The sequence below is a fragment of the Dermacentor silvarum genome, chromosome 8 (assembly GCF_013339745.2).
Source record: "Dermacentor silvarum isolate Dsil-2018 chromosome 8, BIME_Dsil_1.4, whole genome shotgun sequence".
NCBI classification, from domain to species: domain Eukaryota; kingdom Metazoa; phylum Arthropoda; class Arachnida; order Ixodida; family Ixodidae; genus Dermacentor; species Dermacentor silvarum.
In genome coordinates, this window is record NC_051161.1 from 16625652 (window position 1) to 16643579 (window position 17928).

The 17928-nt window shown below is 44.8% G+C and overlaps 1 protein-coding gene across 5 annotated transcripts in view; it reads right to left on the reverse strand.

The window, feature by feature from the left end:
* The window catches only part of LOC119460687 (SH3 domain-containing kinase-binding protein 1), a 33577-nt gene that overhangs the window by 7954 nt on the left and 7695 nt on the right, over nucleotides 1–17928 (reverse strand). For 2 of the 5 annotated variants that reach the window (XM_049672427.1, XM_037721734.2), the window contains exons 4-9: nucleotides 14073–14126; nucleotides 11942–12023; nucleotides 10813–10997; nucleotides 6022–6187; nucleotides 2122–2547; nucleotides 1178–1296 (exon numbers count right to left, since the gene is read on the reverse strand). In XM_049672427.1, coding sequence (XP_049528384.1) covers nucleotides 1178–1296; nucleotides 2122–2547; nucleotides 6022–6187; nucleotides 10813–10997; nucleotides 11942–12023; nucleotides 14073–14126 — 1032 coding nt within the window. The remainder of the gene's footprint in view (nucleotides 1–1177; nucleotides 1297–2121; nucleotides 2548–6021; nucleotides 6188–10812; nucleotides 10998–11941; nucleotides 12024–14072; nucleotides 14127–17928) is intronic. The other 3 variants (XM_037721736.2, XM_037721735.2, XM_037721737.2) reach the window with 2 other exon arrangements.

Consider the following 17928-nt stretch of genomic DNA (forward strand, 5'->3'; position numbering starts at 1 on the left):
AATGGATACGATCGTATCAATCTCTTCCTGCTTTTCTTCTACCAATACTCTACAGGTAGCGTGCTTAACGGGACAGTTGACCGGTTTATGCTCCCGTCCACTTTAAATCCAAGCGCTTCTGGAAGATGTATGCTACCTACAGGTCTCGCTGGGTGCTCTTGCACAGCTGGCGCCATCTACTGGGCTATTTTCGAACTATTTAGCCCGTTTCGCTTTCCTGTTTTCTTTTTTTACCGCAGAGAGACATTTAAAGCGCCTTTGGAGAAGGGGCACAGTTGGCGCGGTGAACACTTAAATAGTTTCCAAGATGGCATCGGCGACGCAGGCTGCTCACGCACCAAAACGTTGCCTTTCTACAAATTCTGATGTATGCAGAATTTCCGGACTTCGGAAGCAGCACTGACACAGAAGAAAACTTCAATTCGTCAGATTTCAGAATGGAGTTTTGCAGTCTTTGCCGCACCGTTTCAAAGCTGCCACACACCGATATAAAGATATCCCGTGTGTTCTGAAGGCAACAGTTCTTACGTGCAGGGTGTTAACATCGTTCGGTCAGGACCATTTGTCGGCAGCAAGCAGGGTGTCGAGTTTCGCACAGAAAGGCAGCCGAGAGTCAACCTCAGCTTCGTACTAGGTCTAGTCACAAGGATTAAAGTTTTCATTGAAATTTCAAGAAATTCTTTACGTAGAAAGCTGATATTTGCAGGAATATTGCACACGTCCCTTGCGTTAAAAATGTATATTCTGAAATTATTTAAGGTTTTTCAGTGAAAACAACAATGCCATTTTTGTATAACATATTTTTCTGTATTTCAAAATTCTTTTTGAGGAAGGTGATGTTTGAGACTAGTACCATAAGAAAGATATTTTTTTTCCTCTTGAATTTGATACTATACACTTTAGTATCAAGCATGCTCTGTGAGAGGAAAAAACTATTTACTAGACTACCCAAAAACTGCTGCTTTTCCTGTGGGCAGGAAAGTGTTAAGGACATTTTTCAGGTTTTTACAACTTCCGCAGCATTTAAATGGTAAAGTAATGTCCGCAAAACCAAAGTGAAGCCTTGTAAACACAACCAATGCTTTTTTTCCAAAGACGGAGCATTACGGTCAACATGGGTACATAATACAGGAGCCAGTATTGAAATCACTAGGACGGCAAGTAGTCATTCACTTACGTTTTCCTTGACGATTGTTATATGCGAGGGAGGCCTCCTGTTCATGGGAGGTCGCACACGGTTGGCAGTGGGGTGGTTCAGCTTGTTCTCTGAGGGCTCGATGCTGTCAAATGTCGCTTCTGAAATATGCAGCATGTGTTCAACCCCCGCATTCAGTTAAACTCAAACATAACATTTGCAACCAAGCCAACTGCTCAACATGAAGTTTTAGTTAGCCCTCGCAAGTACATATATATGTCTCGAGTGCTCTAAAACCATTTTGTGCAAGTTACGAGAGGTACGAATAAGTTTGTTACTACAAAGTCAGCCACGGAACAGACAGGAAGAAATACTTGTTGGAACAGCAACTACCCTGAGAAAAGGTAACACAGATCATTAAATAAAAAAAATCAGAATGCCAATGAAAAAGAGTGAGATCCCTTTCTTGAAGTGGGTTGAAGAAAAATGAAAGAAAGTGGGCAAGACAAGAAAGGGAAACAGTCCTTGAAGGACATAATAGTAAGCCCATCGAGTAAACTTAGCATTGGGTGCCCCAAAGGTGGTAAGCCCAGCAGATTGACCCCCATACCAAGAGAAAGCAGCCTCACCAGGCAACAAACAGCAAGATAGAGAAAAGTGAGAGTGACAGGTGAGGGATTTAGAGGCACGGGAGAAGAGAATGAAGCAACTACAGAAGACATGATAGTATCGATAATGAAAGGGTCCAAAAGGCAATCAACGATTGCGATAGATGACTAACACTGAAGGAAGCCTTTGCCAAAGCGCCCGACGACACTGGATAGCAAGCAAAGATCGCCAGCAGCAAAGCGGAGCAGCAAGAATTACAGGAAAGGCGAAAGAAGTGCACAATGCACAGAGGCTGCTCCTAGAGCAGAGGAACCTCACACAAGCTCATGCGCATGAACAGATTTACCAGCAGCAGAAGGGCAAGGACCTTTGTTTACCAGAGTACTCTTCCTTGCTGGACGAGGCCACTGACGACTGAGACTCCCTGGAGTTGCCAACTCCATTGGCCGTAATTCGCCTCACTTGGGCATACACAGGGGCAGGCGCAGCAGCCTCTTTTGTTTGCCCTTCAGTCTTCCTAGCAGCCAGCAAGGGAGGTGCAACTGAGGGCAGGGCAGGGCTGGAAGTGGGTGTGGCAGTGGGAGTGGGGCTGGATGGTGGCAGAGGGGGTGGGGACGAGGGCGGAGGCACATCCGCATCCTGGACAGGCCACTGGGGCAGGGGCTTCTTGGGGGCGGGGCTTGCCGAGGTGGGTGGAGACTGCAGGACAAAGGGCTTCTTGGCCGCTGCCAAGCAGGTAGCGGGGGGAGGGGCGGGTGCCTTGCCTTTTTCTTCCACCACTGCCACGCTGGCCGATGATGGTGCTGTGGTGATAGAGGGCTGGTGAAGCACCCACTGGAGCAAGAGCCAACTACCAACCTCTCTTGTATGGGGACTGTGGTACAAACATACTTCCCAATATATATTTTTTGGTTGGAGAATCCAGGTTCTTCCCACCCTCATCTAAAGCTGCAGACTAGCCTGTTAGTGCCCTTGTATATTTCTTTGTATGCTCCTACTAGACAACCTCCTCCCAAAAGTACACGTCTTAACATGGGCCATTTATCATTCACAAGCTAGTAAAATATTTCAACACAGCTTCTTTCTATGCGCATCCAAACACCAGAATGACATCCCTATCCACAAAAACAGGACCAGTTCAAAATAAATGAAAATCATTCGTGATGGACTAAGTGCGCTGTATCTTCAACACATAATGCTTCATAATTAATGGATCCTTGCTTTACAACAAAGTACTACGCCACCATTATTCTTCCGGTGACAGCCATATTATACAATACACCATGGGTTCTCAAAAGTGGGTTCCGCAGGCCCCTGCTCAGGGTTCCGCAAGCCACTGATAAATTTTCCATGGTCCTGCGCTCGCCAAGTGGCTGAAATGGCGAACACGAGGTGCGCTCGATCCACAGAACCTCAATTACCCATGCCCAAGTATCAGAAAGCACATCACAGTGTGTAACAGCAACGTGCGAACTGCGCAATAAATCCGCAAGCAGCTTGTAGCCACCCAACCTACGAAAACGGGCAGCCATGGGCAGCGCACCTAGGTTTTTGCACTTGAATCTCAGAGGCCGTAACTTACCACTGTGCGCATTTCTCCCGTTTGTAGATAGGGTAGGTGCCGATAGCGTGCGCACTGACGTATACTTCGGAGGAGTAAAAAAATATATGCGCGGAACACCACAAATGCACCCCAAAAGAGCAAAAACGGCGCTAGCATATAAAAACGAAGCGACGCAGTCCGCATTGCTATGGTCCTCAGCGGCAATTGTACGCAATACGTGACTGACAGCAACGCCGGAACTCTTCGTGCTTAATTGTGCCCTCAAAGCCTTTTATTCTTGCATTAATCGCCGCGCGTAACATCGCGTTAGCGGCTAGCCGCGTGCCTAGTCGCGTAGTGCGTAGTCGCGATCTATGATCGCGTCGATAGCCACCACAGTTTCCGTCCGCAGCAGTTGCGGCAAACAGTAGTTTCGCTTTGACTCGGTGCGCGCGTCGGCTGCGTGCCTTCATAACTGCGTAGTCGCCATCCATTATCGCGTCGATAACGACCGCGGTTTTGTGCACACTTGTTGCAGCAACAGTAGTTTCGTTTTGACTTGGTGCGTGCGTTGGCCGCCTGCCTTCTGAACCGCAAGGTCACCGTCCAAGATCGCGTCGATAACGGCCGCAGTTTTGTCCGCAGCGGTTGCGGCAAGCAGCAGTTTCGCTTTGACTCAGTGCAAAGCTGTCGAAGATGAAGAACACCGGATACATCGCAATGGGCGGACAATCAGCTCACTCGCAAAAAAATAATCGGGATGTGCGTGCGGTAGTGAAAAGCGTGTCTCAGATGAAGACGCGCGCTGCGGCCGCTCTGCGAAGGATGTCGGGAGGCCTTCGCCGCTGCTAGTTCTAATCAGTCATGAGATGACGAGAATTTCAGCTTCCGCACTGCTCTTCTTTCTAGGGTTTTAAGTGCCAAAACCAGTTCTGATTATGAGTCACGCCGTAGTGGAGGGCTCCGGATTAATTTGGCCACCTGCGGTTGTTTAAATTGCACTACAACGCAAGCATACGGGCGTTTTTGCATTTCGCCTCCATCGAAATGCGGCCGCCACGGCCGTGATTCGATCCCTCGACCTCGTGCTCAGCCGTGCAACGCCTTAGCTAACTGAGCCACTGCGGCAGGTGCCACACTGCTCTTATGCAAAATAGAAACAAGATTTGCTGATTCATTCAGTAAATAAAAGGGTGTTGCCGTAGTAAGCATTAATTTATTGTTTTCTTGATACGCTGGGTAATTCGACATTCAGTTAATTAGGACATTTCAATTTGGTTAAACCGGGGGAGTTCCTTGGCGCTTCATGGAGCTTAGCAGGCTTCCCTGGAATGAACATGCTTAAGAAAGCCTGCAATACACTAACACCAAAAGAAGATAAAAGAATAAATATCCTCAGAAAATCTCCATAAGGAGCTGGAATTCCCTCTAAAGAAGGCACCAAACACATTGTAATCAGATATTTATGAAAAGCCATAACAATACCAAAACACTCAACGCTGTTGTTGTTCTGGCAAGTCCGTATGGTGTCTACAGAAGCTGAGATATGTGACTGCAGGAACTAACCTACCACAATGGACTCCAGACACAGCTATGTTCAACAAATCTACTGGACCAGTAGAACCGCATTGGCAAATTCAGTTAAATTTCTACACACTTGCTATGGCAGGTTTTTTGACCAAACAAAAATTCCCATTTGTATATTTTGCATACACAGGACTAAAAGGGCAAAACTGGAAAGATGATTAAACCCATGCACAACTTAACTGGTCGTACTGGTCTCATTAACAAAACATTATTGCAAAATATCAACCAAGATCTTTGACACCCCCAACAATCTGTCATAATGTATGCTATGCATATGGTCTCACTTACATAGTGTATGCTGAAGCAGAAATTACTGCCAAAAAGTAACACGAGGGGAGAAAGACACACATTTCTGCCCTAGGACTAATTATCTGAATGTTATAGTAAATTAAAAAAATAAAAAGCAAGTGCATCACACTCGTACTTCCTGTGAAAGTGAAGTTCTATGAAGAACTAGATAATGGTAACTATCAGAATGAAGATTTTAAGAAAAGTTCAATGCATCTCCAGATAAAAATATTCAATGATAATGAAAGACAAAGGCAAAGTGTAAGATGTAAAATTTAGATGTATCAAGACATGCAGGATGCGTGTGCAAATAATGGCACATGAAGGACACCTAAGTGCATTCAAGGCCTATTGCCTCAATTAATTATATTCGTAAATTGTAAAGCTGGCTTTCCTGCAAGGCAGCTTGCCAAGCTAATGGCAAGTCATTTTTGTAATGCGCATGTACTAAAAAGTTGGCTTGTCTAATGACAAAAAATATAGACATGGCTCTCATGATGAAACTAAGCGCAAGAGACAAGCAACAGCAAGTGCAACTAGCACTGTGTCATTTGAACCACGAGCGGTCCCACTACTAGTTGGGCAAATGTGCAGTGCAGGAAAGCACACCTGCATATCAGGAAAATAGTCTATTAGTACTAATATCTTCACAAAATAGGCCACAGCATTAGAATATCTAAACAGCGCTTCATTAATGACAGCAGTCAGTGTTTGAAGTTCACTGCAACCTTTACATGTATACGAGATTCTCACGCAAATTTCAAGAATGTTAGAATGCCGAATCCTTTCTCCTGAGCTGCACAGACGTAGGTAAGGAATGCAACCTCGCAGATGATCAAAGAGCGTATGATATATGCACCTTTCTTAGAAATTTCGGAAGGCTTAAAAGGAGGCACTTTGGAGACAGGCCGGTCCGAGCTGTTGCCGTACTCCTGGAAGGCAGGCTTGTCGGGCAGGTCGGGCTTGCCCGCCATCTTGCCTCCTGGGGGCTTTTCGGGCCGTTCAGGTTTTACAGGTTGTGGAACCTGGGCAACAAGCAGAGCATAAGCTGTTTTCGTGCACATGACCCACCCAGCACATTATCTGCAGCTTCAATTACATTAAACATTGAAAAAAAAAATTGTGCAGGTAACCCATGCATATAACATTCAATTCTTTGTAAAAGTGACCTGGCACAAATGACAGCAGAAAGGGGGCAAAGCCCCCAAAAACTGTCTTGTTTTGCATATCCACCTTGCCATGAAGCCACACTTGAAGGCAAAATGAGTCCATCTCCCACATCTCCACTTTGCCTAACTAGAGGTGTTCAAATAAAGAAATTTTTTTATCAAATCGAATATTTTAGAAAAATTACCTTCAAATATAGAATATGTGAAATTTCTAAACAAAGTTAAATACTACAAAGGTTGTGTAGAATATGTAGGACTAAAAAAAAAGACATTTATGTTGTTTGATAAACTTAATGCTATCAACAACTAGGTGCCAGGCAAAATGAAAAGCTTTTAAGTGAGAAACAACCGAAACGTGATCACTTCTAATGCACCATGGCAACGAGCGTATAATGAAACGAAGGAACAGTATGCCATCAAACGCAAGCAGTGAAGTGTTCTGCTCGTTGGATCTAAAAGTAGTACACTACAGCACCACACATCTTTTTAAAGGAATTGAAACATGGCGAGGGTGGCCAAATAATTAACTGCTTTGTCTAAATTGAAGCAGCAATTTCGTAGGCAGCCTAAGGCAAAGCATGTTTGCTGGAAACTAATGTGCAGTAGTGATCACCTTCATGCATTCACAGAGAACTGCTGTGCCAGAACAACCATGGATCTCCAGGGCAGAATCATTCGAAATTAAGAGCATCCACTTGAATCGGTTTTTTTTCCCAGTAGACTGCAGCAACTGTTGTTATCCATTATAGTATTCAAACAGAAACGAATATTTGTCAACTTGATAGCCGTGCGTGTGCTGCTTCGAAGCTATTTTGATGAATAAAATAATGCATGTACAGGATAGACCACATATAACGTAACCGTTCATAGTGCAGAACTGGCTATAATGCCACCTTTTGCAACTCCCATTTACCTTCCCATAGAACTCTATGTACCATATTTATTCGAATTTAGGCCGATAGTTTTTTCAAATAATCATATACAAAATCTAGGGTCGGCTTAGATACGAGGATTTTAAAAAACGGGCCAGTTTTTAACTGAACTGATAAATATGGTGCATAGTTAGCGCCATCTAGAAAAGTCAGTATCGCAGCCGCTGCTAGCCGTGCCTGTAGCCAACTGAAGTACACGAGGGACGTCGCGATTTTGATCTGTGTCGTTAAGTAGTGTCGTATCGGTGTGGTGTAGCATCGGCACACGGCGTGGCGTTATCGTAATGGCACCAAACAGGCGATGCCACTATAGTGCCGCTTTCTAACAAATACCGTATTATGTACTTGAATCTAAAGCGCAATTTTAACACGACCCTAAATCTGCGTTACTGTATAGCCATCCCTCACACGCGCGTCGAGCCTAGCTACCATAGCTTCCTCCGTGTGCTGCAGTACACGTGCTTAGGCAATAGTCTACCGTCCGTCTTCACGTTCTCTGCGTCTGCTCCATCAGCATGAAGTACCGAGTTCATCATGATGTCGCATTTAAAAGGAAAGTGATCATGTCTGCGGAGACGGACGGAAATCTGGCCGCATCACGGGCATTCGGAGAATCCAAAACTTGTGTGCGGGATGGGAAGGAGTAGATTTTCGCCAGCAAAGCAATGCGGAACGGTTTCAGTGGACCAAAACAGGACGTAACCTGCGACGATCCACTTCGGCAATACGATTGCCTTGGCCCTATCATTAAAGCAATCTACGACGGCGAAAGTCCGTTGTGCGCCGTGTTTTCGCCGCTTATAGGTCGCGTTGAAGCAAGAGGCATGCTAGCACGAAGGTCAATTCGCTCGCCGCACCAGCGTTTTGTCACTCTAGCGTTTTGACAGTTCGCTTCCGCGGTCAACGAGCGAGATGTGTTCATGTTTGCTTATGCGCACATGACACCGTGCTTGTTAATTTAGTAAGCGAATGTTTGCAAGTTTATACGGCCGATAAAACTGCTATCCTTACTTAATATAGCGGTCTACTAATTTGTTATCACATTCGATGCTTCGCCTTTCGGGCGAAACTGTAACTTTTTTTATTCAACGCAACTTCAGTGCATCGAGAGGAAATCTGTTTTTCCAAATGACAGAAAGTTGTATTTCTGTTTGAAAGCATGAGGTGCGCGGTACTGTAAAGGATTTTTTTTTTTCTTGTCGTCACGGGAAACGTGTGCGCGTTACAATCGAGGGCGCATTAAAATCGAGTAAATACGGTAGTTGTGCTAGCTGTAGAGGCATCGTCAAACGTTCACGTCGGGCGGGACTTCGGCATCGATAAGAAAAACGCCCGTCGGAGGGGGCCACAAGAAATGCTTTTTGCGTGCGCCACAACGAGGATGGCAGTGACCCAGGAACATTGATTGTGCGCTCCTTCAAGAAGTGCAGCATCTCTAATGCGTTTGATGGTACTGAATATAGTGCACTGTTTGAAGATGTCAGCAATAAGGAAGGTAGCGAAAAGCTAGCAGCGACGGTGACGTAGAATGAGCTCGGCATGTTCATATTTAATAAATGCTGTTTCATTTTGCAAATGCTGTCCTCGCTTTTTTGTTCGGCCTACATTCAAGGCAAGTTTTTTTTTTTTTTTTTCTGGCTTCGAACTTTCGGGGGGTCGGCTTATAATCGGAGTCGGCCTAGATTCGAGTAAATATGGTATACGCATACCGCTTACAGTGCAGCTGCGCGAGACGAAATACCGGTTATAATGCAGATTCTGCGGGAAAATCTCGCCGACAAGTGCGGTGGCGAGCACATTTTTCAACAAGCTGCGCCCGCTGATGGGAGAGGAAAGCAACGAGGGCGATGCGGAGGAGGAGCATGAGACAAGCAGCAAGCGAAAAAAAAAACAACGGTGGCAGCGTGATGTGAGTGCGCGGTGGTTGCCTAGGTGACAGAAAAGCCCTTGGCTCGACTGCTTATCAGCGGTGCGCTTTGCACTGAAAGCGGCTTCAGTTTCTGTGCACCCATCGCAATGCGCACTGTGAAGTGCAGATATCGCCTGTGTGAGGCTGTCAGTTTAAGCAGTGTTCCGCAAATTTCGTTTAGAGCTATAAAGGTTTATGTGCACTTGTGAGCTTCCGCCGTTCGTACCAGTGCGCATAAATACAAACTTGGTAGGCATTTGTAGTATAGTTGCCATGGCTGATCGCCCGAGGAACCAAACTCCGCTTTGTACACATTGCTGTCAGCTCAGCCCGTGTGCGTGATCGAATTCGCAGTCTCTATGTAATCGTCTATGGATCTAAGGGCGAGCTTCTCGCGATGCCGCTCAACTCCCCCGCCAGCTAGGCCTAACAAACACTCAAATCGAAAGTTTCCTAGAAAAGCTTTCCTAAAGCTTACATTCACACGTGTCAATTTTATCCCATAATTTACACAACAGGTTACAGCACCTGATATATACGACAGGACTAATTGTCTTGCTTGCAGTTTACGCAACTGGTGCCTCACCCTATAGTTGGCACGGATACCAATCATAGCACTACTATGAGTACAGTATTGCTCTGCACCCCGGCTGCAGGCATAGGTATACACTGATACACTGCACATGGCCAGAAACAAATTTCACACACTGCCATTGATTGCACTGTACAACTGGTGGTGACCTGATCAACTGCACCTTCGGGCGAGTGCTTAACCTGTCCACTAAATACTGCGATAGTTTTCAAATTTGAGGGTGACTACACACGCTGGCAGAAGCAATGAATACGTGTAGTCAAGAAAAAACAAAAAATGCTGCTGCTGCTCCTGCTGTGTGTAGCGGCCACATAAAGCTACGTGAATAATCACAACTGTCAGTGCCTTGCAGAGGAGCAAGGCACAGTGGAGTCTTTTATTGTCAATAGATTGCGGAACAAAATTAAAGAACCAAAAGATTGGCCTAAAGGTAGCTTTCTTTCGTGATTGTGAGAAAGTTGCAGAACCTACAAGCAAGTACAGAAACTGGGCCTCCACAGTAGCAATGTGACTAATCTTTTGCTTGGACACATACACACACACAACATACACGCAAAGAGAACAGTGAAAAAATCCAGCCGAGACAGGAAAAGAAGGCACAAAATGCAACAAGGTGCACATGACAGTAATCAAGACTTAATTCATCAAAACAACAAGTACAGTGCGAGGATTCATTGAATCGCACACAAAAGCCCTGCCACATTCACCTGCATAGTAATTCGAAACCTTTAAGCATTTTCAATATCGTACAGACAATGCAGTGGCCAGCAAGCCCAAACATGGTTTCGTCGAACCGCTAGCTCAGAAGAAAATTAATTCTGGGGTTGTATGAGGCATACCCTAATAGGGGGAGGAGGGAGAGGGGGCCCCAGATTGATAATGATTAGCTGGGGTTCTTTTAAACATGCACCCAATGCACGGTATACGAGCGTTCTTGCATTCCGCCCCCATTGAAATGCGGCCCCTGCAGCTGGGATCGAACTTGTGACCTCAGAAGTGCAACGCCATAGTAGCTGGGCTACTACAGCGGTTAGGGCCGCTAGCTTACCTCCTCCTTTATGAGCTTGACGAAATTGTCCGGGAACACGCCGACTCTGCCATTGAGCTCCCCTTTCCACCAGCCTTTGTCCTCCACTTCCTTTGTCAACACCGTGATCACGTCCCCTTCCTTGATCGTCAGCTCGTCGTCGTTCTGCGCCTCATACGCGTACAGCACCTTAGCCTGCTCCCGTACTGCGGCAGAAACAGATGCGAAAGCCTCAGACCGGCATGGACTGCAGAGCTCTTGAGCATGCATTCTTTGCAACTGCCTAAAAAAAATGCAAGCCTGCTCTAATGGAAAGCCTTGGAAAATGTACGGCATACAATCGCCCCACTATGCATTGTTCTGCCAAGAAAAGATTGATGAGGAAACGCGAGGTTTGCTGGTCGAAAGGACAACGGTGATCAAAGAGCACTGGACAAGTGCGAGTTGTGCCGTGGAGACGGGCTAACATGCCCTGACCCCAACTAGAGAAAGTCAACAAAGACGCAAAAGTCCGCAGATGCAAAATGACAACTTAGCGTCCTTTAGCAATGTTTAAATATCGTAGATTACCGAGTACACTTGAGATGATCAGCGGCGGCCTCGAGTGGACACTCCTACGTACAAATTTTCCCCCTGCGATTATTCCTTATTTTAACAAATCATTGAAATAAGTTCAAGATAGTAAGTAGCAGTATTGTGTAGTGTAACACGTTAATAGTGAAAAAGACACCTTTAAAGCATTACAGTGGTCAACTCTGGAGCATTGTGATGAAGTGGATGAGATGTCAACCAAATATCGGGTGAAGTTTTTTTTAGAAGTAAATAATGCCTGCGAGCGAAAATTTGTATACATAAGTTTGTCAAATACCTTAAAAACAGCTTTCTGTCATTATGTGTTCCTGTCAGTGATTTCGCTTCTTTAAATAAAATATTTGTGTGCAATAGGAGACCATTTTTTGTGAAAGTTGCAAGAAATATTTTGAACTATGGGCTGCCAGATAACTAAAGCAGATTTGTCCCCCGGTTTTCGTGTGAGTATAACACCAATTTTTACACAAACCCCCCCTTGAATTATGAAATCCATAAACCCAAAAACGAAGGACCTTTAGTCCAACTATTCCATTTTGCTGTGAACATAGTTTCTACTCACCCGGCTTTGGAGGTAACTTAGGGGCTTCTGTCGACGTGTCCGATGGTACGGGGGGCGCAGGTTTTTTCAATGGCCCCAGAGCCTGCAAGGACGTACCACATTCACACATACTATCAGTACAAGCCTAGCTACAATTCTACACTATGATTATTCGCCCAAGCCTTGGCATGCAACAATAAAAGGCCAGGGGGAACAATCATCTGAGGCTTACAATATGGTTTCAGGAAAGCACAGTCGCTGCGAGAGCTCCCCATCGACAGCTCTTTCTGAAAAGCAAACCACTCTATTTTAGGCGGCTTGAGTTCGCACACACCAGAGCATGCACACAGTTGCCATAGCGTCGTTCAGCAAGAGCAAAAAGAATATTGTCTATACCAGGTGACTTAAGCTTAATAAGCATGCTGTATGGCACGTCTCAATGACATGTGATCTAATCATGGTTTTTTGTGTGCATGCATTTGTGTATGCATTCCTTTCCGCCTTTTTAAAAAATATAGCTTTTGTCCTAGAGTTACTTGCTTGCGCATGCTTCTCTTAGTACTGTTTTGTAGCATTTGAAATCAGGCAGTGTTGCATTTTATCCATGAATCTCCACCTAGCTTCAACACGAGCCTTAGTCAGATAAGCGAAATTAGGCAATGAAATCAAGAGGCAATAAGGCCCTCAAAATATGACATCTTCATAGAGAAATTCAATTCGTGAAATTTTTTTTAAACATGAGGTGGTAGAGAAAATAAACAATATAGGAACCTTTTGCACGTACCGGGTGCACAGGGTATTTGAGGATACAATGACGATCTGAGAAATAGCAATGCTATGTAAGACATAATTTATCTAATATATATTTCAGACATATAAATTTACTCAAAATTTATTTCTTTAGTTTACAACTGCTTCTTAAGACTGTTGTTCAATAATACGATCTTAAATCTCAATGGTTGAATTCAGCTTCGGTAACAGCTCTACTAGGTACGGACCAGAGGATGTTGCCCAGTGCAGCCTTTGACAAGTTTTGGCATTGTGTGGCCGCTTGTAAGTCTCCCTTTCAGCGACACCCCCATACATGTCAACATAGAAGGTTAAAATAGTGGGAACAGCGACACTAAGTTGAGAGTTATGCGGCCAAAGAAGTTTACAGCCAGTCACTCCTAGGTCACACAGGCCCTGTGGGATGGAGCAAATCGATTACTTAGGAGTAGTGCCTGATGTCTTCAAGGACAGAAAGCCTCACTGTTGGCTCTACTATATGATGCTGCTTGGCAATAACTATCACTGGCTTTTCAGGTTTCTCGCTCATGATGGCCTCCACCTGCTGGAGAAACTCAACCATCCGGATGAAATCTGATCACTGGCAGCACTTATTTTTTTTGTCACGGATGACAATCTGCATTGATCTCCTGTCTAACGCAAAAAACAGCATTTCTTTACAATCGAGAAGTTGGTGCTGTCCAAGTCACTGTGGCCGGTGCATAAGGTGGCTAGGATTGCATGCGGTTTAATCTCTTGTGTCAGACTCAAAGTTGCTACATGGAAATAAATATGCTAAGTAGTTGATAATAGGGTTGGTTGAAGATAAATCTAAGCGCCTAGACCGATAGAATGAGAATGTTAGTGCCTATGGCGATCCACAGCTGTACCCTCAAATACCTCGCACATCCTGCACTTTGCTCATTTTGGAATAGCATTGTCTCATATCAGCACAAAGAAGCATGTGCATGTGTTATGTTCACAGGCATGCACATGTTCCTATAACGCATTAATACTCAGTCCATAACCTAATGCCAGCAAGCTATTCAAGCAGGTCCTATGTGGACAAATACATCTCGTTTCTTTCTTAAATGGCTGAGCACTGTTCTGAACATTTAGCCACAAAGCATACAGTCAAGAACAAAAGTTTGTGGAACACACATGCTCCAGTAAAACAGGATATCTTTGTGGTCTAAGTGTGTAGCCTGGCATTAAAAATTGCACCACAGTTCCTACACATCAAAGTTTAGTACACACTTCTCAATGCCGAGTTGCGTGCCCTGACTGCAACAATATTCAGCGGTCCAATGGCCACCTACAATCCACAAACTTTCATCCCCGACTGCACATATATGAATGCAACTGAAATTGCGTTAATATTCACCTCCAGAGATTTGAATTTTTTTCTGAAAAGCCTGCACCCTCGTTGAAAGAAAATCTGAAAGTATGAAATTTTTGTCAATAGTAGGCCATGGTTTGTGACCAATGATGCAGAGGGTGGTGGGTTGATTATGTGAAAATGAGTGCAGTTCCTTCAATTAGGTGCAGAAGCTAGGTGGGAAGAAGCAAGAATAGTGCAACCTGTCCATTGAAACCGAACGAGCTGCCTATGTACCAAGTTCTTTCAGTATCAAATGGATTATCAACAATTATTTTTATTTATTAAAGCAACATGCACAAACATTGCTGAGAGCAACATAAGAGGTGTTTCAGAGAATACTGTTTGAATAATTTATGCAAAAGAGTCAAATGGGTCGTTGAGTGAAAAAGTCGGTGTCCTGCGTCTGTAGCAGCGAAACGGCACCTAAATTCCCATTGGCTGCGATGCCACATCATGAGTACGTCTCGACGGAGGCGCCGGCTGCGACGCCACGGCACGAGAGCGCCTCGACGAAGCAGAGCAGGTGAAAGGGAACACCTGTTGCTGCAGTAGCACGTCAGGTGTTGCATGAGCGGAGAGGGCATCGCCGCCATGCCAAATCATCTTCGCTCTTGCAAGCCTGCCAAACAAATTTTGGTTTCTTGCTGCAGGGCATCAATTATTGTTTGTCAAAATTAATGGCAGTGGTGAACATCACAAGCTGCCATAAAATCACTAATAAGCTCTTTAAATACTCCAAACTACTAATTGCCTACTTAATTATTTGCTTTATGATGCATGTTGCGATGACAGCTGAACCCTGTCACTGCTCAATCCATTTTCAAGGATTCTTGAGACATCATCATCACACTGGCATAACATCTAGTTTAGTTCAGTAATGCCAACTAAAAGCTCAGTCAGAAAATGACACCTGGAATGCCAATGCATTGCGTCACAAAGCTGTAAACCATACCTGCCAAGTTCCGGATGAGTCAGTCGGTTACACGACCCCCCCCCCCCTCCCCCCGGACGTCTATATTTTCAAGTACTGGCAGGAGCACTTCCTAACAATTTTATTTACAGATATACAAATGATCACATGAACATCAAGGTCTCACTTTTACAAGCATTTCATTGTTGCTAATTCTGTCTTCAAGAATTCTTTACAATTTAATTAAATTCTATGGTCTTACGTCCCACAACCACCATCTCATTATGAGGCAACTCCGGATTAATTTCGACCACCTGGGATTCTTTACCCAATGGAAGGCACGCGGGCATACTTCGCCCCCAACTAAAGTAGCCGCCACGGCCCGAGATTTGATCCCGCAAACTCGTGCTTAGCAGCGCAATGCCAGAGTCACTAAGCAACCACGGCAGGTGTTTGAAAATTCTTCAGATAATGTTTGATTGTAAGGAATTTCATTTATTTAACATTTTGCGAGGATGACGTTTCCCAGCGTCTTAGATGAGCGACACATGGACAAGCGGCACTGCATCCTCGTATTTTTCCCCATGTTAAATTGCCGCTCGCCACTCTGCATTACTCTGTGGTATCAACAAAATACCCAACGTCTATTCACTGAGCACTACATTAAAATACTTAGACACTTTTTGCCCTAGCGCTCCTTGCTTTCAAAGCCATGACTGACTGCGGGCCTACGCAATGCCAGAGCGGCTGACGCCGAGGAGAACGATAGAGAGTCTAGTGTTGCTAGTGGCAGAACGCGGCATTCGCTCTCTAGCTTAATGAGGCTAGGGCCACTAGGGCACCCAACAACCCCATCAGCGTAAAGTCCCTCTATACGTCAGCGTAAGGAGCGGCTCTGCAGTTAACAAAATAGCGCATGTATAGTGTTCCCCTACTACTTTCTTAACAATTTTTTACGCAATGAACTTCCAACTGGATTGGGTTGGATTCTTTTTGCCAATGTGGCCTGACAAAGCGCTTGATGCGGATGGAAAGGGAACACAACTGCATTTTTCGGGAGATTTTCCTGTCAACCGTACAACTGGAAAAAACTGTCTAAATCCGGCAGACTTGGCAGGTATGTGTAAACTGACAACGTGAAGCTGGTGCAAGTGGTGCAATTGCTGAATTTGAAGCGAAGTTTCAAATTGAAGTGGGCTGGTTCTAAGCAATGGTGGCTGGCTTCAAGTCTGGAAACCATTTCTGGTGTCTAACGCTGCTACAACATTTGGACAGAAAAAATGTAATGCCTTTGAACTTTTAATAATTAAAGTGTCCATTGAAACACCTTTTATGCTGAAAGTACTACAGCGCCATACCTCTCATTTTTCTTAGATGGGGACACATTCCGCCAAACAAATTTTGGTTTCTTGCTGCAAGGCAACTATTTTTACTATTAGGCAAACCAGTGTGCTTGGTTCCATATTTTCATTGCCTGGAGTTCCTCTGATGTGTCCAGAACTGTCATTGCAGCTCCAGGCTCTTATTAAACCTAGTCTAAAATTAGTACCCAAAGTAGAATTTAAAAAGAAGTGCAATGTCATGCAAAAGAGTCACACTTTGCCGGTAAGACATCACTTGTGAACTACCTGTCAGAGACAGTGCAAAAAAAAATGGATGATGAAGAAAACAAAGCAGCACAAGCCCATTGCAGAAAATAGGATAGGTCACACATCAGCATCAAATTAATCAAAACATAAAAGTATGTTTAAGAAATTGAGCTAACACATTAATAATATAGGAGTGTTGCTCTCCCTGCCATCCACTAGGGACACTCACAGCACCAGTGGTCGCTGCCATGTTTGCGGTCTGCGATCTTAGCAGATCAGTGACAAGGATAGGCACAGGTAGTTAATTGCAGCCATTCTTCAACTGTGTACCACATGCCATGTGTCTCAGTGCCTATGCCTGTGACCTGCACGGTGCAGAAGAGTGCCGCTATCTCGAAAAGGTTTGGTTATGCAGAGGCATCGACCCTTACTGCTAAGAAGACGGTGATGTGTGTGACATGAAGCTGTTGCCACGTGTGAACGTTGCGATTATTAAAGGGTCCCTGAAACACTTTTTTGAGCATAGTAAAGAAACATTACCGAACTGTCTTGGAGGCTGCTGTGAGCATGTGAACCAAATATTACTGCACTGCATGCAGCAGGGTATTTGCAATCTCGTGTCAAACACCGCGAAAATTCGCTTGCTCTCACCTCCGCAATGCCATCATGCAGTGTCATCAAAAGCATCTGGACCCACCAATGCTATTGGCTGGTTTCTTGATCATGAGAGCATTCTCAATACGTTATTGCCAACTTTCTAGTCGGATTTTGATACATAAATAATGCCATGAGTTAAATAAATGAAAAATATATATGTCCGCAATCTAAAAAACACTCAAAAATCATTTCATCTTTACACTATGCATAGCTGCGTCAGCTGCATATGGCCTCTGAGATGGCAGCAGCGTGCTGCATAGCATAGTCTACCGTGGCTACCACGAGCCCTTTCATCCCTCAACTTTTGGACGGGGCTTTACCCTCTTGGCTTTTCGGCTGTGTAGCTTCCAGTGTGTTAGCGGAGACGAAAAGAGAGAGAAAATCAAGTATCGGTGTGATAACTCCACTTATAGTTGAAAGATTCGAAAACTTTTGTGGCAGGAGACTCGTGAATCGGCGGCCTTTAATAGTGAGGCCATTCTATGATTAGCTAGAACAGTTTTTCAGGGCCCCTTCAAGGACATCACAATCACTAAAGGGGCCCTGAAACACACTCATACCTGCTAGCGCCCTGGAGGCTACATAGTGGAGAAGCTAAGAGGGAAGCCACGGTCAAAAGATGAGTGTCACGGTGGTGAAAGGGCTCCTTATGGCACCCCGTGGCAGACGCTGTAGACTATGCTAGGCAGCACACCACTGCCAT